The sequence below is a fragment of the Lycorma delicatula genome, chromosome 5 (assembly GCF_047948215.1).
Source record: "Lycorma delicatula isolate Av1 chromosome 5, ASM4794821v1, whole genome shotgun sequence".
Taxonomy (NCBI): domain Eukaryota; kingdom Metazoa; phylum Arthropoda; class Insecta; order Hemiptera; family Fulgoridae; genus Lycorma; species Lycorma delicatula.
This window is the reverse complement of record NC_134459.1, coordinates 2,175,171-2,196,251: the sequence shown is the minus strand read 5'-3', so window position 1 is coordinate 2,196,251 and position 21,081 is coordinate 2,175,171. Positions and strand designations below refer to the sequence as shown.

Sequence of the window (21,081 nt, the reverse complement as noted above, 5' to 3'; positions counted from 1 at the left end):
ATCTTCTTTCGCTAATTTGCACTTCCTGTTTATAATATTTCTTAATTGTTGATAATTCCTTTTACCTTCTTCATCACTAGCATTCTTATGCTTTCTATGCTCATTCATCAGCTGCAATATATCCTCCGACATCCAAGGTTTCTACCGGTTCTCTTTGTTCTGCCTAAGTTCACTTCTGTTGATTTAAGAATTTCCTTTTTAACATTCTCCCATTCTTCTTTTATATTTTCTACCTTATCTTTTTTACTTAGACCTCTTACGATGTCCTCCTCAAGCTTCTCTAAATTTCACCAATTCATCTGACACCTTTTCTTCAGGTTTTTAAACCCCAATCTATATTTCATTATCACTAAATTAAGGTCGCTATCAACGTCTGCTTTGTAGTTGATAGGTTGATTTCTAAATCTTTGTTTAACAATGATATAATCTATCTGCTACCTTGCAGTATCACCTGCCTTTTTCCATGTGTATATCCTTCTATTATGATTTTTAAACTGGGTGTTGGCAATTACTAAATTATACTTCATGGAAAACTCAATATGTCAGTCCTCTCTGACATTTCTTTTGCCTAGCCTGTATTTACCCACAATATTTCCTTCTTTGCCTTTTCCAAAACTTGCATTCCAATCTCCAACTATTTTTAAATTTCATCTCCTTTTATGTGTTTAACTGCTTCATCAATTTCTTTGTATGCACACTCTACCTCATCATCAACTGGGCACTTATAGGCATATAGACAGATGTTAACAATCATTATCGGCTTAGGTTTTGATTTTATCCTTACTACAATGACTCTATAGCTAAGCTTTTTGAAATACTTTATTCTCTTTCCTATCTTCTAGTTCATTATGAAACCTACTCCTGCCTGCCCATTATTTGATGCTGAGTTAATTATTCTAAATTCACCTGACCAAAAGTCATTTTCCTCTTTTTACTGAACCTCACTAATTCCTACTACATCTACATTTAACCTACTTCCCTCTTTAAATTTTCTAACCTACCGACCATTTTTAGAATTCTAACATTCCACACTCTGACTCGCAGAATGTTATTGTTTAATATTCTGGTGACCCCTTCCTTCATAGTCCCCACCCGGAGATCTGAACAGAAAATTAGTTTACCTCCGGAATATTTTACCAAAGAAGATGCCTCCTCCATCTTTGTTACATGAAAATGCAGAGAGCTACATTTTCTTGGGGAAAAAACAGCTGTAGTTTTCTATTGCTTTCAGCTACTCTGTATGAATGAGCACTAAAGCCCCCTCAACATCGCCATAGTCTTGTGATTCATAGAGGCAGGATATTCAGTTATGACCCGCTAAAATATTAAGAAATTTGTTAAATAATATAATACAAAAATAATAATAATTACAATTAAAATTCCTACCTTTATTTTGCAGACATTTTCATTTATCTTAATTTCTTTTTTCTTATTTTCCTTTTGTGCTCGGTGAAGTCTTCACTTTTTAGCAGTAGTCACTCATCATAGATTCATCCCATCTGCCTTGATAACATTATTCCACCTGCAATATATCTTGGTGAACCTTTCTCCTTGTTCGTCACTGATGTGAATCCAAGTTTAAAGGGAAAGTCCAAATGAGAATGCAAAAAATGAATTTTTAATGACATTCTGCAGCCTACATTTTTGTAGTTCACTAAGTGTTAGTTTATAAGCTGATCGTGGTTCTCAACTTTTTTGTTTCCAAGAAAACCAGTAATGACATTTTTGAATGACTTCCATGCTACTAGTTCTTTAGAACTTAGTTTGCTGTCAAATATATTTTCACAAATTAATTTTCTTATCTGTGGCTTGATGAATATTCCCTCTTTTAATCTGGCTTCACTTAATTGCTTAACTGTGAAAAAACCTCAGCTAAATATGTAAAGCCGTCTTCATCTTACCTAATGCTTTTACAAAATTCTTCATCAGGCTTAGTTTTAAAATAATACAATCTGCTTCAACAAGGGGAATATTGACAACATTTTCCTTTCCTTGGGTGAAGTGATTTCTTTTTGGTCAGTCTTTAACTGTGTAGTGTTTATCTGTAGTCCAACTATCCCATGAACAGCTGTTTTTTAAGTTGAGAGTTCTAAGGTTCAAATCCTAGTAAAAGGTTGTTTTATACGGATTTGAATACATGATTGTGGATACCATTGTTTTTTGTTGGTTGGGTTTCAACTAACCATACATCTCACGAATGGTCAACCTGACACTCTACAAGACTACACTTCATTTACATTCACACATATCATCCTCATTCATCCTCTGAAGTAATACCTTATGGCAGTTCCAGAGGCTAAACAAGAAAAAAAAATAGAGACCGAGAAGAAGCCCTATCACTTTCACGTCAGCAATGATTTGCCATGAGTGTCATCACACTTAATAGCTTTTAAAATTTTTGATGTACTTTCATATATTTTATTTATTACTACAGCATGTGCTACTGGTATAGAAGAAAATTTATTCAAGTTATGCAAGAACACTGCCTTTAAGCTTTATTTTTTGATGAGTCTATAAATAAACGCCAATCATGAATAATATATTCATTGTGCAGTTCAGACATTAGCCCCCTTTCAACATGGCAGGAACAAATTAAACCATCTCTTCTAAATTTTTTCAGTAAACTTTTGTTTCGATTTCTATACAGTGAAATCTTAGTACCCTTAGTAACAAATTCCATTCTTTAAAACGTAAACCTAGGAGTTCTGCATGTTGTTTCGACCAATACAAGTCACAAATTAGGTCACTCGGTTTTCCTTGTGTAATGAGGTGAGGTTTCAGTATCTGATTCTTCTGGAACGCAATTAATATCTATTGAAATTGAGAATTCATTGGTTGAGCCTTCTGGGGAATTAGAAATTTCTTTCCAAGAAGCTGAAGCAATCGGAATTAGTAAATCAACACCATGAAGTATTGGTTTCATAGCAGAATGAACATTTGGGTATGCAATATTGCTTTTTTTGTTTGAATTAAAACGAGTAACAGTTTTTAAGCAAAAATAGCAATCATCATAATGGTTGGTAGGCTCTCACCAAATCATAGGTATGCCAAAAGGCAAATGGTCTTTTTCCTTTTAACCACTGGGTTAGTTTAACTTGATGCATGCTATATGTGAAGCCCAGGATTTATCTTGGTTTCCCAAGGGACAGTAAAAATAATGTTTGTAAGCGGTTTTCAGCAGATTCGATACTGGTTTATGTTGACATTTCGTGGTGAATTCTTCGCATACATAACAAAAAACTCTTGGAGAATTTTTACAGGCCTGAATTTTTATTTATTGTAAAATTCAAAATGTTTTAATTAATAAAAGTAAGTTAAATATTACAGAAATACATAATTATAAGTAAGTTAATTATCATATAATAAGTAAATTATCATAAGTTTTAATTTATAAATACTTAATTACTTCATAAAATTGTTTCATCACAGAGTGCAATAAAACACAACATAACACACACACACACACACACACACACACACACACACACACACACACACATCCCAGTTTTGCATTGTTTGAAGTAGGATTTGTGTTATGTAGATCATAGGTTTTTTTACGTTTAATTTGTGTTGGCTGGCACTGACTTCAAAAATAGTTATTTGTTGTAAATACTTTTACTTTAGTTAATAAATAAAAATATAATTATTTGTAGCTTTTTAGTACTGTTATTTTTTTAAGTCCGTTTTTATTTTTATTACTTTCATATTTAGACAGTCCTATAGCAGAGCTATAACTCTATAAGGGAAAGTATTGTAATTGGTCCAATTTGGGAATATGGGTTTTCACTGGATCTTAACACTTGGACACCAAGGAACCCAAAAACCATATTGAAATTTTCCATGTGTTCATATATGTGTGTGTGTGTGTGTGTTTGGTGTCACACTCTAATCACCTTATATCTCCAGAAGTACTGCACCAATTTTGAACAAACTTGTTCAAAATTGATGCAGTTGATGCCAATAAATTTTGAACTTTAAAGGTCAAGGGTATGAGGCTGTAGAGCTAGATCACCGTCAGTATCTCCAGATTTCGCCTAATTAAGGTCATATTTTTTTTAGGGACATTTGTTAACAATTACAAAATAACATCTGCCAAAAAAGTTTTGGAAAATTGCACTCCCATTCCAAAAAATGCTCTAAACTAGTGGCTAAGTGGATATACTGCATCGACACCACAAGGAGTGCTAGTGTAGCACTGAAGTACAGCTGTTGTAGTTGTCTGCTATGTTGTGATGTCACAGTTGAGCCGTAGAATTAAATAAATGAATAATATTTAAAGTGTAAAAGTGACTTTTCTGTGTGACACAAAAGTCCTACAACTGTGTTGTCAGCTTTATTTTATAAATTATTTTATTTAAATGTTTAATATATTTTTTAGTTTTTTATTCAATTTGGATAATTCTATAAAAATGCTACTCATCTGTAAAAACAATTGTTAATTGGTCACAATAAATCTGGGATTTGATAAAAATAAGGAAAACGTAACAGATACTATTACTGGGTGGGACTAAGGTTCTCTAGAATGTAGAAATATGAATTATTACTTGTTTGCCTAAGTTTTTTAACCAATTCTTTCAAATTTTTGTATGAAAATAGTTTGAATATCAGAATACTAAAATATATATATTATTAGCTATAATAAAACAACATAGTACAAGATCTGGCAACTGATTTTTGCAGGTATTTTTTTTTTAATAAAACTCGATTTAAATGAATGATTAATGATGATTTAATACATTACTGCCAGGTTGCATAGCAAAAATTAGCTGCAATTACCTTTATTTAAATATATTGTAATTTATTTTAACGAATTGCAACTATATTTTTTTAAGTGAATTAAACATCATTTGAAAGAAAATGATGTGAAGAATGTAAAAAATAATGGTTGCCAGCTCTCAGTCAGCTGCAACCTCCAAGTTGCCAGGTGTAAACAGGTATGTTATTGTTAAAATTTATGCTCAGGTTTTTTCAAAAAAATTATATACTAAATTGAAGTTTAATTTTTTCTGTACACGATAACACATGGTTGCCTGTAAAAAATTGGCAGCAAGTAGTCATTATTTAATTAATTACTTTCAGTCTGGTTGAGTGTGAACGAGAGAGATGAAGGGCGCATGGGGCGCATGCTGCTTCATGTTGTAAACAAGAACACAGTGTGACTATCGTGTACAGAAAAAACTAAACTTAAATTTTTTTGAAAAACATTATTAGCATAAATAATTAACAATAATATACCTGTTTACACCTGGCAACTTGGAAGTTGCAGCTGACTGAGAGCTGGCAATCTTTATTTTCTACATTCTTCACATCACTTTCTTTCAAATGACATTTAATTCACTTAAAAATAATATAGTTGCAATTCATTAAAATACATTAATCATAATATATTTAAAGGTAACTGTGGCTAATTTTTCCTAGGGAACCCGGCAGTAATGTATTAAATTATCATTAATTGTTCATTTAAATCAAGTTTCATTAAAAAAACAGATACTTGCAGAAATCAGCTGCCGAATCTTAGACTAATACATCACAAATGATAATAACAATAAATATTTTCAATTCATCAACATAGCTAAAGCATTTTTCATTAAAAAAAAACTTCCACTGAAGTTATGATGAAACCAGTTATCAATGAAAAATCTAGTAAGACATTCCCTAACAAACATTCTTCTACTACTATTACTATTCTCTCAATCAATCCATTTCTAACAAAGTTATTATCTCTAACAATTAACTCAGATTATTAAATATTACAAGTTTGTATAGTATATGAGAATTATAGTTTGGTTTAATGCAACTGCTATTTATAGATTTTACATGTATGAAATTTATATTTTAAAATTCCTTTATGTCACATGACCATTATTTGGTGGCCATTCAAATCAGTAGTCACATATTATGCTAATCATATATGATGTCCTTTTCAGTATCCGTTACAATTAAAAAGTTATGAAATTTTTCTAATTTTAAATTTTTTTTAAAAAATGTGCAGGTGGCATAAATGAGTTTATGGTTTTAATAAATCTCTATTGGTATCTGACATATGCTAAGCTAATGTAATTTATTTTCTCAAGTTTTGGTTGGCTTTATTTTTCAAGGTTTTTTTTGTTATTTTGGAGTCTTTACACTTTATTTATTAATATTTCTATATTTTATACATTTTAGTAAACATTATATTAGTGCATCTGAACCAACTTGATAGCTTCTCCTTTTTCTGTTTAGCCTCCAGAACCTTTAGAGGATGAATGAGAATATGTATGAATGTAAATGAAGTACAACGCAGGTCGACCATATCTGAGTTGTGTGATTAATTAAAACCCAACCATGAAAGAATCACGAGTATCCACAATGTAGTATTCAAATTTGTATAAAAGTAACTAACTGCCTTGCAAGGATTTGAAGCTTAGAACTCTTGTCTTCGAAATCAGCTGGTTTGTGATGAGTTCACCACTACACCAAACTGATGGGTAACTTGATAGCTTACACCATTATTGCAAAATGATTATTATAAAATTTTAACCTTGGCAGCTATTTTGAGGTGAATCCAATGACCTATCACGGCCATTCGGTATTTTTAATTACTTTAACAATCCTGAATCTAAAATCAAAATCCAACACAAAAAGTATTCACATACATACATACATATTGAATTCAATAACAAACTATTCATTCAATGAAATATTCCAACTGGACCTGAGAGAAACTTTTGTAAGATATAAAAAGAATGAGTCTTATTGATAAAGAATAAGACAAATACATAAAACCACAAAGATACAATTTAGAGCCTTCTCCTTTCAATAAAACCTGTTAAAATGTAAGTTATTCACTAGATTCAATAATTCAGTGTAAAATCAACTGTAATGTGGGATCTTTCTCCTGTAATTTTTTGTTGTTTTTATTATTTAACATTTCATTTGTTAAGATCAATTTCTCACTCAATCACAAATATTTATTTCAATAATGGCCGATTCCATGCTCTGAGAAGTTAAAAAACTGTGGTGAACCATTACAGTAGCAATCAACAGCACTTATTTATTATTTTAATGTTTTACTGGAGCTATTTTTCTAGTACTAACTGATTAAATGACTGAAAAACACTGCTGTAAATGCTACAAATCAAAAGAAGATGTTTTTATAGAATGAATACATTGTAATTACTCAGAGCTTGGATTTAGGTAGTATTTAAAATTCAATAAATGGCAATAAATAAAAAACAGCTTACCTTGCAATTCTAACCAATGTACAATAACAGGAAGGTCATGTTCCTTTATAGAACATTCTTTGCTGCCATCTACCAACTGATCCATTGTAAGTATAATGCCTTTCAATTCATCATTTATATTCATTAATAAATCATTTGCTTTCCTCTAAAACAAAGAAAAAATTACAATTGCACAATATATATGCCTATAAGAAAACATATTTGAGAAAAAATATCAAGTACTTTACTTCTGTATCACACATTTAATTCTTGAATATAAAATTAAATAATAGATAAAAATCATAACTCTAAAAAAGATTTAAAAAACGGGAAGTATTGGAAATTACAATTAGTTTTCCATTTTTATTCTGCAATAATTAGGCAGTACTTAAGGTCTTTAACTCATTCTGGCGTGATTCTTCATCGGTTTGGAATTACCATTAACCTTTGGCTCTGGTATAATAAATTGTGTCCTAGTCTCAGCATCTTTTCAATTTCTATTTTATCTAACCACTTAAGAATGTTAATTAAAATAATTTTTGTTTACATTTCAAGGAAAATGAAAATGTCCTTAAACATCTGTGATGCTTAGTCGGGCAAGTATCTGTGTTCCAGTGCAAGAAAAAATTATAAGAAAAAACAAAATATGTGAAACTAATAATCTGTTCAACTACAAGTAATCTATCTATTTTAGGAAGTAAAGAGATTAATGGGAAAAGTGACCTGATGATGTTTTTCAACAATATCATTAAATTTCTCAAGTTTAACTAACAAGCCAAAAAATAAAAATAAACATTTAAATAATGGAAAATATTCCACAGTTTCATGATTAATTTCTACTTACTCAACCTCTGACATAGAGGTTTTAGTAGGTTTTAAAATAATTCTGTCTGGAATAAAATCAATCATATATTGCAAAACCTTTTTTTCTCTTTCTTTCTTTTTTATTTTTCTGTTTGGCCTCTGGAACCATAATCATCATAAGGTATTAGTTTAGAGGATGATATGTATGAATATAAATGAGTATAGAATTGTACAGTCTCAGATCCAACTACTTCCTGAGATGTGTGGTTAACTGAAACCCAACCACCAAAGAACACCAGTATCCACAATATAGTCAGCACATAGTATGTCTGAAAAGTTCCCGAACTAAATTAAATAAAAATACAAATTTAAAGAACGAATTTACTCACATCAGCCATCTACATAGAATCCTTACCTAGTTCCGGTAGAACACGTCAAACGCTCTGGAGAAACCACTTTGTGAGATCATTTTCAACTGCTTGGTGCAAATCCTTTGCATGGCTGGAATGTCGTTGAAAAAGGAAAAAGTCGCCTTTCATTTTCAACTCGAGTTTCAGGAACAAAAAATAATCTGCTGGAGCCAAGTCAGGTGGGATAAGATGGTGATTTGATTTACGGTGTAATAATGTGTAAAACTGTTGCCATATGTGCCGAGGCATTGTCGTGCAAGAGAATCCAGATGCCCGAATCCCGGTATTCAGGCCGGATTCAACGAATGTGATGCATGAGACGTTTCATTACTTCAAAATACAATTTAGAATTCACAGTTTGACCAGTTGGAGCAGTTTGATCACTTGCGTGGGCACTTTTGCAACTTTTTTGTCCTGAACAACTGTTGACAGCCTCCTGCTTTGTTTGTCATCATCCAATGACTCTCTATCATCTTTAAATCACTTCAACCACTTGTATGTTGTAGTACAAGATGTGGCTTCATCACCAAATGCTTACTGTATCGTAGAATAAGTTTCAACAAAAGATTTTTTAAGTCAAACACAAAATTTTATCGCACTTCTCTGTTCTATACTGTGAGCCCGCACAAGGTCACATGAACATAACATACACAACTGAATATAACTGGAGACTGGAGTGATGAAACGTAATGAAATTTTGTACACATACTCATCAGACATTGTACTACATAGTTCCTTGGTTCTCCGAGAGATGGCGCTACTTGTATCGACTACGGAAATTTAGTTCGGCAACTTTTCAGATCTACTGTGTATTCAAATCTGTATAAAATTAATTGCCTTTACTAGGATTTGAACCTTAGAACTTTTGACTTACAAATCTGCTGATTTGCGATGACGAGTTAACCACTAGACCAACCCGGTGAGTCATATTGCAAAACCTAGAAAAGGTCAAGCAACAAATTGTGTAGGGTTAATGATTAAAAAATATATATATTCTAAAAGCATAAATAAAATTTGGCACAATCCACCAAAGTACAGAATCAATCAGAGCTCTTACCTTATCTTATTACTTTTATTTTTTTCTGTATATCAAAAGTGCTTTCAAAGAATTTCCTCTCATCAGTTGATTAATTACACATTTAAACATTAATATAATATTATTACATACATGACATAATATATGTAGTCAAATAATTAAAAATCTTTAACTTTAAAAAATATTAAAAATTTTTTTTAAACATGTTTGTGGCCAGTGACTAAATACAGCACTGTACTAATACAAGATAAACTTTGCCTAATATTAACAAAAGTACTGCTATCTATAGCAGCTTTGATAAGAGTATCATTATCAAAGTTTGTCTGCAGACTGTTTAAGCTCAATTTCTGTCTACATATTTATATATATGAAATTATTCTAAAATGTCTAATTTTTTATTATTATAATTTTCTTTTATGACTTCAATTATTTCCAAATTAGTTTCTAAGTTGGTAATAGATGTTTATTCACTATTAGATGGTTGGCAATATTAGAAAAACCCAATCTTTTGTTCTAAAATGTTCTGCAAATCTTACTTTAAATGATCTATTAGTTTTCCCAATACAAATTTCATCACAATCATTACATTTTATTTTATAAATGCCACACAAACTATTAGAATCATTATTATAGTTATGATTTTTTAAATGTCTTATTATATGGTTCTTGGGCTTATATGCTGGTTTATATTTTTCATCTACCAACAGTAATTAAATTTTGAATAATATTATTATTAAAAGAGTATTTTATATAGATATTATCAATGCTGTGTGATTTATTTATAGGTTTCAACGTTATGTTTTTAGATTTTAATTTTGTTTTTTATAAATATTATCAATTAATGATGCTTTATAACCATTTTTTACTGCAATACTTTTTATAATATTTATTTCTGCATCGAATTTTTCCCTGTTGTTCTGTGTGTAATGTATCACTCTATTCAACATGTTTATAAATTAATTTTGTGTGACCATGGATGATTGGATTTTCTGTTGATAGTTATTTTACTTGCTTTAGGTTTTCTATATACTAACATTATAATATGATTCTTTTTGTTGATTTCAATGTAAACATCTAAAAAACTTATTTTCTGCACTTATCTGTTTCAAATGTAAATTTTAAATTGTCATGATAGGAGTTGAGTTTTTTCAATATTATAAGATGTTCATCATTTTTAACAGGATGACCAAAATGTCATCAACATATCAAACCCACAATGGAACTTTATGTATATGAGTAATACCATAACCTATCTTATTTTTGAATTCCTGCAAATAAATTTCAGACATAACACCCATAAACCCTTCAGTAAAGTATTCTCTTGTGATTAAATTCAAAATAGGTTTGCTGATATATGTTTCTAATAATGTTGATAAAATTATCGATAAATTTTGGGTTCTCATTATTATTTTATAGTTTATTCTTTATATACAAACTCTATAGGAATATTAGAGTACTTATTGGTTATGTCATAACTTAACACTGTAGTATTTTTATTTATTGTCAAATTATTTAATTTGTTAACCAAATCATACCCATCTTTTATATTATATTTATATGACAGATAAATCAATCTTAGATCTAAGTATCTTATCAGTTATTTTGGTAATAAAATAACAAGGTTCAGATTTAAAGTTAATGGGACACATTGGGTTAAAGAGAATTTATTTTACTAAATTAATTGTGAATGCCAACCAGGCAAAAATGTTCTTTTACTTTTACAAATTACACATTAAACCTTATAATTTTATAAATTAGATAAAATTTAATAAACTTATTTCAAATTGAATATAACATCTAAATATGGCAAAATAAAATTAAGGAATTCTCAATATAATAAAATGTAACCAACAAAATTGTTTGCCGAGAGATATAGAATAAAACAAGAAATTAAACAAAGTTATTATAAAAGAAACTGTATAAATGTTGAACTGTATAAGACACATCTTTATTTATTTATACAAGCTCTATAAATAAAGTAATGAGACCGGTTCAAAATAACTTTTATTTACAATCCAATTATACATGGGCTCTATCACCTTCGAAATAATTCCCTTGAGAAGCCATGCGATGCTTTAAACGGTTTTCCCACTCTTCATAGCAATGTTGGAACTCAGAAATGGGAATGTCCTTCAAATGGTTAGTTTTTTTTTTTTTCTACTGTTCCAAAATGGTGTCCTTCGAGGTGTTTATTTTAAAGTTCTTAACAGGAAAAAATTGCAGGGACTCAAGTCAGATGAATAAGGTGGTTGAGGAAATACAGGAATGTTTTTTCTTTGCCCAAAAACTCATTAATTGAAAGTGCAATATGACAAGGTGCATTGTCATGATGGAGCATCCAATAGTGTTTGATAGCTGGTCTCTCACAGGCAACTCTTTTCCGCAGTTTTTCAAGAATTTCTCAGTAAACATATTGATTTACAATCTGTTCTATAGACAAAAACTTCTTATGAATAATGCCACTACTATCGAAGAAACAAATTAGTACGGTTTTGATTTGATTCATGATGATGCATCATGACAATGCACTTTGTCACACTGCACTCTCAACTAATGAGTTTTTGGCACAGAAAAACATTCCTGTAGTTCCTCAACCGCTTTATTCACCTGACTTGAGTCCGTGCGACTTTTACCTGTTTCCAAATTTAAAAAAAAACACCTAAAGAACACCATTTTGGAATAACAGAAAACATAAAATAAAATGTAACTGACCATTCTGAGTTCCAACACTGCTATGAAGAGTGGGAAAACCATTTGAAGTATTGTGTGGCTTCTCAAGCGAACTATTACAAAGGTGATAGAGTCCGTGTATAACTGGATTGTAAATAAAAATTTTTCCGAACCAGTCTCATTATTTTATTTACAGACCTCGTATGTATTAGTATTTTGTTAATGTTTTAATGTGTAATTATTTTTTTAATTTTAATCAACTGATAATGAGGAAATTCCTTGAAAGCACTTTTGATATACAGAAAATAAAAATAAAAATATTAAGATAAGGTAAGAGCTCTTGTTGATTCTGTACTTTAGTGGAACGGGCTGAATTTAGTTTATGCTTTTGAAATTAATTACAACAGAGGAAGATATGGACAAAAAATATTTTTTTTTGCTAAATTAATACATATATATATATAATGTACACAATCTGTTAACAGTTTAAGATAATTGCCAAAATGTCATGGAAGTTTTCGGCACCAGAGGGACTATGATTATGTCAACAGAATGGAAGAGCGCATACAAGATGAAAAGAAGAAATTATATATGTGTAAATAGAAAAGTATTGAAAGGTAAGAAAGAGGGAAAATGATATCAAATAAATTAAAACAATAGAGGTCATGACTGGCTTGGTGTTTTATAGCAGAAGTACAAAGACTGGGCGATTTGGAAAAACTTGGACACTAGTTTAGCAAACAGGACCAATTAGAGAGGGATATATTACATATACAGCATAGGTATAATGTCAGATATGTTTAAGTCAAACAATTAAGACAAGAAAAAATACACCATAAACTAATTTTTATTTTGAACGCTGAAGAGATTTCAGTATCATATCACAAAGAATTAAAACTCAATATCACAAAATGTAAATCTAAAAATAAAACATCAACTAAAAATAAAACCAAAAACTAATTCTTAATTCACCGGGATTAAAAATTAGTTTTTGGTTTAAAGTTATTTTTCATTATATTCATATTCTACACATTTAAATAATTATTGCATCAGTTTTTCAACAAAATACATGTGATAAAAATGTATAAATCTATCTACCTTAATAGCAGACATGTGCACAAATCTTTGTTCATAGTTGGTAGGTGGGCATGATACAAGTGCATCTTTTAATTTATCAAATGACCATTTTAGTGGCATTGTTACTAAACTTTTTACTGCCCAACTTGTCCATGTATTTTCTGATGGTATTAATGCTTCAAAATCTGACTGATATTTTATATCACCATCTCTACAAAAAAAAGAGAAGAAAACTGAAATAAATAAGTTATAGGATTAAATATTATTAAGCAAGAGAAAATTCTACAATTAATGTTTCAATTATGCAATACACGACAATCAGATTTTACCAATTTATTATTGGTTTCTTTGAATTATTTCAAGGTATGTTACATACATTACGACGCAACACTAGTTAAAACAAAAATTTATCCAAGTAAAACTATTAAGAAAAGACAATTAAAAGAACAGATATGTTTATAACTCAGAAATTCTATTTTTCCAACACAAGCATCAAAGAATAATACAAGATTATAAACACTATAACTATGTCAAAGAAAACATAAATCATGGATAATAAAAAGTTTGGTCTCAACTTTAGCAGAACATAACATTTATACTACTGTAACATTTGACTAATTTAAGAAAATGTAAATCGGTTAATTAAATATCAAATATACAACTGCTTGTACTACAAAAAAAATTGTTGCTAAAATGTAAATGCATTTAAAATGTTAGGCTTTAAATGCAAGTAAATTTATAATGCATACTGTTTACAGAGTTGAAATTTCCATGAACAACTGAAAATAGTGACTTACTTGTTTTGATATGCAAATAAGGGAAAGGATCACAGTCATCAATATTCTTATATTAAATTATTAATAGATATGAATATTTTACTCATTAATTTTTTAATTCAATGAGTCAATTTATGAGTTATGAACCATCTACAGTCAGAAGATATTGATGATCTCCCATACTATCTTTAGCATTAAGAGGTAATTAACATGCCAGTTGCATTGTTATTCAAGTAATACATAACCTGTAATTACCATTACAGATTTCCAACAACCATCAGTTTTACTTCACATGTAAAGCAAATCAAGACATAAGACTAAGTAAAATGATAATCTGATGTCAGGACCACACTCGTTTTATGACTCGATTCATTAACTGGAATTCATACGGGCTAGGAACTCAGCACAAATTGAATCCAATTTCAAGTTCATCTTTTAATTCCTGTACTGATTATTCTTTCCGCAAGTTAAAATGCACTAGTTAAATAATGTAGGCATACAATATATTGTCTCACTTTTTTTAATCAGAGCTTACCTTTCTTTAACTTCTACTTGATTCTCATAAAGATTGTTGATAAAGAATATTTTACCTACATTTAGCCCAACTTTTTAAAACTTTTATTCCTCTTTGTAATCAAATGCTTTCTCCAGAACACTTCTATAGATGCCTGCAGCCTTGCTCTTTTTTCTCTTCATAAGTTTATTAATATGATAAATTTCTCTATCATTAATCTTTTGCCTCATTTTCCTAAAGTTTGCTCTTATTTTTCTAAATGTTACATCTACCTAACCAATAATAAATCCTTTTTCTCTACCTTATCGTATTTCTTTTTAAACTAGTCTTGCTGAGATACTTTGTACTTTCTATTACTTTCATTTTTTATGTTTTCATATAATTTTCTCCCTTCTTCATTTTCCATAATCCAACTCTCTGTTATAATACATTAATAACAACATATTTTTCATTATCAATGGATATCCATCTTATTGTTTCCTTTCTATTTAAACTTTCCTCTTTTGTCTTAATTACTTCCTTTTTTTATTTCTATCTGCTTTTTCAATTATTTCCAAACTTGAACCAACAATTTGTACAAATTTTTATTTCCCAACTTTCTCTTTTAGCATATAAATTTTGCACTACATTACCATATAAATATATTATATTACCAGATTAGAAGGTAGGTAATCCTAAGAGAAATGTGCATCCACCATCCTTACATAAATCTAACACCTTATTGTTATCGAGGCCATAAAATCGGTTTAATAGATAAAATACTGATAGGTCATAAAATTGGCCAGATAGTTTTAAAAAAAATAAATAAAAAACTTATTTTTTAAAAGTAATTATAACTAACTAACTATGTACTACAGCAGTCATCTGTGTAAAATTGGTTAGCGATTGGATCCACCTTCACAGAAGAACCAAGGCTTTTCAACTATACCGAGACCAAACATAGTATAGCTAACAGAGCTTTGCCATTAATTTGTTCTGCTGAGCTTCAAGGGGTTGTAGCAGCATCAGCTACATTTTTCTCAGACTGTATTTCACCAATACATAGTCGCTCACCAAAACTTCTACATTTTCCTTTCTTCTCAATTTTCATTTTACATAACAGCCCACATCTTCACAAAAAAAAGTTCACAAGGAGATCATTTCCCAAAATAATAGTAACTTTGATTTAACTTGTCTTAAATGTACCGGCGTAAACAATAAAGAACCTGTAATAAATACTTTGCAAATTTAGAAAAAGGCTTCTGTTTTGACCCGACCTATAAGCTCACAAAAACTTTATGAATTTCTCAAAGACGTGTAAGTTTTTTGAGGGATATGACACTTGCTGCGGCATAAAAACTTGTGGAATTTTTGGTGTGCTGTCCCTTCCTACAACTCAAGAGACTGTTACTGCCTGTCAGCAGCAATGTCATCTGAATCTCTCCTTGCAGCTAATTTATCATGCATTAATGGTTTTCCCTATCTGCAACCTCAGGACATAGCCTGTTGCTTGCAAACTTGGTTTCCCATCGATAGACATAACGCTGTCTGATAAAATCTAATGTGTATGCAAAACAATCTAACTATATTTAACTCTGATCAGTTAGTCGTAAAATGTTTCTTAATGAAAATCCTAGAGGTACAGAAAGTCATGAGAACATAAAACTAGAATGCGGTTCTACCGACATAAAAAATAGAACTAAGAACTACAAAATATCATTATTGCAATCGTTAAATATAATTCTTTATATTGAAATATAAATACAACTTACATAGTAATATAATTATGAAAATATCTTAACTATTTTAATTTTCAATGAAATTAGCATTAATTAAATAAATAGTTCATATTATTCTTCACAATTTCATACTTTCTAATATCAAATTTGTACAAGTGTTAATTTTGTATTACAACCTCTTCAATGTTGTGTGTACAGCTCCAGCATTTATTTTACAGAAATCATACCCACATATGTGTTTATTTTAATAAGAAAATAATTATAAAGGATTATGAAAAAAAAATCTTTAGCCTGGAGTGAATCAAATTCAAATCCAAGCAAACAGATGCTAAAATGCCAAAGAGTAGCAACAGAACTGTGGATATGGCTACACACCTTAAATATGGATTAGGAGAATTAAAGAAATAATTTATTAAGGCAAAATAAAGCTCTAAGATAAATAGATGAAATAGGTTACTTATATTATGACCTAAAGCTCATACGACGGGGGTAATTGAACGTATATTACTTTTATAGCAGCTTAATAAATATGAGTAGTATAGCTAGGACAGATCAAGAAAATTTAGAGATTTAGATTTGGGATCGCAAGACAAATTATAGAGCAAATTATATCCAGCAAATATAATGCAGGAAACAAAATTAATGGCACAGGAGACACAAAAATGTAGATGAATAGCAGGTACACAATAGAATATTTAAGCTAAGTTAAAGTTAAACAAGATTCGAGTAACACAGTATTTACTAAAGAATATACATGTTACATATATTATTTTAAAGATAATACAGTTTCAACAATTGTTAAAATTTTTTTGTTGAAATTGTATTTAAACTAGAATATAGCACATAAATTGGCTTTTATCATTTTTAATTATTACTAGTAGGACTGTAGAAAGCTGCATAGTTTAATAGTTTTCTTTTTGAAAATCTAAATTTAAACAACTACAAGTAAACAAAAATGAGCAGATAACATTTTTTTTTTAATTTTAAGTTTTTGTTTATTAAGGCATCTCTTATTATCTGATAAAGTTTCACCTTTAATGATTATTTTTAATAAATCACACATTTCTTAGCGTGCTGGGTATTTAAAGATATGAGTCTCATTATTTAAATTTTCAGAGAAAGACATGAATCTGATTTTGTATGGTAAAAATTAACTATTGGATGCAAGCGCCCAATAGATGATTGCTTTCTGTTACTAAAGGACAACTTAACTAAAATGATTTAACTGCTGCAAACTCCCGAATTACCTTTCTAAAAATTCTGCCTTGTATAAAAACTTTATCCCCGATTTCTCAGATATTTTTTTAATAATTTAAATAACTAAAAAAGAAAAATGTTTCTAATTCATCTTGTTACTTTCAGTACATTATTAAAAATAAACAAAAAACATATCTTTATTATATTACTGCCAACAATGAGCAACTTTTTTCTCTACCGGCTATTAAAAATTAACAAGTAAACATTATCACAGCAATCAATTCATTTTTTTTTATAAGTTTCACTGCCTATAGAAGAGAGGTGAAATTTATTTAATATTTGAAGTCGGTGTTTATAGATACATAGAAGCCGAACACAACTTGTCAAAAACAGTAAAGTGAAGTACTTTACAAAGAAAATAAGTTAATAAAAAGGCAAAGGTAACATACCAAAAACTGTGTAAAAATTAAAATGGATTGATATGTAACCGATAGATTTGATGTAACTGACTTGAAAGAAGTGAGAGTATTGTCACCAATTTTCTGTAAAATAGTAAAAAATGAAATTTATATGCAGGTGCAGGCAAAATTAGTTGTCAACAGGGGCAAAGGATGTATATTCATTGATTATTTTTTTAAGTAACAGTGAAAGTTAAGTTTAATTTATTGGTCACAAAAAAAAGGATTAAATCGAAATTAAAAATTATTTATTGTATGTACAGCATAACATGTATTATGTAAATATGTGATTATTTCAATAAACATTTGTAATTTAAGAAACTTTGAATTACAGAATTCACCATTGAAGAAATTTCCCCATACCAACTGTAAACAAAATTTGACATGCTTTCAAAAGCTCTTTACACTCAATTTCTGATTCCAATGATGTTTGCATTTTTATAATTTTTTTTTTTTATACACTAATCATCATTATACATTACAACAGCCTACAATAATTAGAAGTATTATTTTAAAAATATAATTAATTACAATTAGGTAATTCTGAGTAATTACTTGATTAACTCAATTTTATTCATACTTCAATATACCATAGTAGATATATTTAGCATCAGGAAATGTAAATGTCAGAAAGCATGTTTGCACAGTGGGTGACCTAAGCAAGATCAAAGTCCATGCCGCATTATCAGTACTCTAGACAATTAGCTATTAGTTTGTGAGTTATTAAGATCTGCTCAGATGCTAATCTGTTCTGTGGAGAGAGGTTAGGGTTAAGGTTAGAATTATAATTAAGGTTACAGAGAATTATAGTTAACATTTGTGGAGAAGTTGGAGAAAAATTACCAATGTATGGCAATTTCAATACTATCTCATAGGATACTTACTATGTTTACATGAAAATACAGTCACTACAGGACAAGACTATCACAAGTTCTGTGATATTAGTTATATGTGCGATGGATAATCACCTTACAACAGTGCCATCAGTAATCTTCAACTGCTGACTCCAAGTCCAACTTTGATGACTAACAAGGTTGTTTTATAGTTTATGCCTCTCTTCACAAAACTCTTACCTTAATTCTAACTTTAACTCTAACCTTATCCCTAATCTCTTTCCACAAAATGGAGTAGAATCTGAACAGGTCCCCACAACTCACAAACCTGATTGTTAACCGATAATGTGGCATATACTTTGAACTTGCATGGATCACTCACTGTCCAAATTTGCTTTCCAACATTTAGATCTTGTGTTTTCCCGATCCTAAGCATATACCATGGTATAATAAAGTATTAAAAAGATTGAAGGTGATCAAATAATAGTTACAATCAATTAAAAATTTGCTGAATAAATGTGATTGCTAATCAATTCAATTGATTGGATTCTTGGTAGATAATTTTTCTTCAACTCCAGTCATACTTTTTGGTTATCCAGATGACAGGTATGATAAAAGTTAAGATACTGCTGGAAAGTGTTAACAAAGTTCATTTTATTTATTATGAACTGAACATCTGAAAAATTTGCTTGAGGTAACTTACAACTCAGTTTATGAAAAATCACAAAGAAACCACAATTAACATATATGTGGAACTGATTTATTATCATTGAATTAAAGCACACATTTTTTGAAAAAAAAACAGTCAATGGTAAAATGTAAAAGGTAACATCTTATTAATGACATTACCTTAACAAATTGTCAATAACTTCTCCAATACAAGCAGGTTTTCTTCCTTCTCTAACAAATGCTTTTTCTAATTCTTCAACTGTGAAACTACAACAACCACACTCATATAAAGAAGTATCAATTGAATTTTTCCAAAATAACATTTTTGATTCATAATCTATCGGATTTAATTCTCTTTTTCTAAATGGTGCAAATAACGAATTCATTCGAATATCGTTATTCCAATCTTTAGGTAATGTTTGTAAGGATATATTCATATTTACTAATGTTCGTAAGCTTACTAAGTACACGTCTTAATTTTAAAGATTAGTATATTTTGCACAATTACACTAAACGAATGAAAACATTTCACCAAAACAAACTAATTATCAGCCATATACATAAACAGCTAAATTGAACATTTATACACACAACATCCACAAGGACAACTTAGATACTTTCATAACAAGTTATAAATCATCCAGCTGTGTATCAGCTGTTGCAAGAAAGGACAAGTGATAGTAGTGTTTGTCATTTTTGTTAATAAAAGTCAATTGAATTGAACATTCTTAATTTTAAATTATTATTTTTACATTTTAATACTGGTATAAATACTTATTATTAGCTAATAACTTTCAGTGCAGCAGATTGTATGAGGATTTCGCACCATAATTTTAGCACGGATAGGTTGCAGTCACTGAAAGTTTCACCTTGGGGTATTATTATTTTATGCTTTAGGTAAGAAAAAACTGCGATGATTGTGAGAAGTTCGAATGTGTGAGTCTTATTGAAATCAAGGACAACAAATGTTTGAATAAATCTAGTGTAGTGATACTGTTATTTCATTACATTCATTGGGTTTTTATACTCGTATTTTGTCTTCATATCTAATTGTGAAAAAGTTTCCTACGACAGTATGTTCTAATAGCAGAAAGGTTTGTTAAATTTTAAGGTTATCTATCTTAGTTACATGCATGTTAAACATTACTCTTGTATGTACGATACAGTCAGTTAGTTTTAGAATGTTTGTTACGAGTACGAATATGTTTTGAATGTGCCCTTGTACATTCATTTGGTAGTAGCCGTACACCGCTTTTTTTATCATATTTTAAGGGAAAGCTGAGTATTATGCTTATTATAAGAATAATTAATCCCTGCTGTTTACTGTTTGATAGTAATAAGTTAATTGGTTTGTTTTTTAATAATAAGGTATTAGAGTGCTTTTATTTTATGTCCCATAACTTGAAAGTAATTCAAGCAAATTGTTTTCATGATTATTTGTAGAACTTAGTTTGGATTATATTTATTTAAAACAGTGAGCAATTTTAGGCGTTTTTATATCATTCTGAAAATCTTCTTTCATCTCCGTAAGTTTTTTTACAAAGTATAAAAAAAGTTTAATGAAGCAAAAATCTTTCTCAACTTGTGTCACTTTCTAATAATTTAAGTCTGAAGCATTTGTAAAATTTCTTTAATGAATTCTTTATGTAGGGATTTATTTTATGGTAGTTTTTATTTTGGACCAATGTGGAAACACGCGCGCGCGCGCGCCACCCAC

At 29.6% G+C, this 21,081-nt stretch overlaps 2 protein-coding genes across 5 annotated transcripts in view; one reads left to right on the top strand and one right to left on the bottom strand.

The window, feature by feature from the left end:
- Nucleotides 1–20,028, bottom strand: part of LOC142324651 (charged multivesicular body protein 7) — a 52,656-nt gene extending 32,628 nt beyond the window's left edge. The window contains exons 1-3 of the mRNA XM_075365506.1: nt 19,545–20,028; nt 13,221–13,410; nt 7,224–7,368 (exon numbers count right to left, since the gene is read on the bottom strand). Of these exons, the coding sequence (XP_075221621.1) occupies nt 7,224–7,368; nt 13,221–13,410; nt 19,545–19,801 (592 nt within the window). The 5' untranslated portion in view covers nt 19,802–20,028. The remainder of the gene's footprint in view (nt 1–7,223; nt 7,369–13,220; nt 13,411–19,544) is intronic.
- Nucleotides 20,029–20,132: 104 nt separating this feature from the next.
- The window catches only part of fbl (pantothenate kinase 3 fbl), a 171,368-nt gene continuing 170,419 nt past the window's right edge, over nt 20,133–21,081 (top strand). For 3 of the 4 annotated variants that reach the window (XM_075365507.1, XM_075365508.1, XM_075365513.1), the window contains exon 1: nt 20,183–20,458. The gene's annotated coding sequence lies outside the window, so the exon portion shown is untranslated. Of the gene's footprint in view, nt 20,459–21,081 lie in introns of all 4 variants that reach the window. The other variant, XM_075365509.1, reaches the window with a different exon arrangement.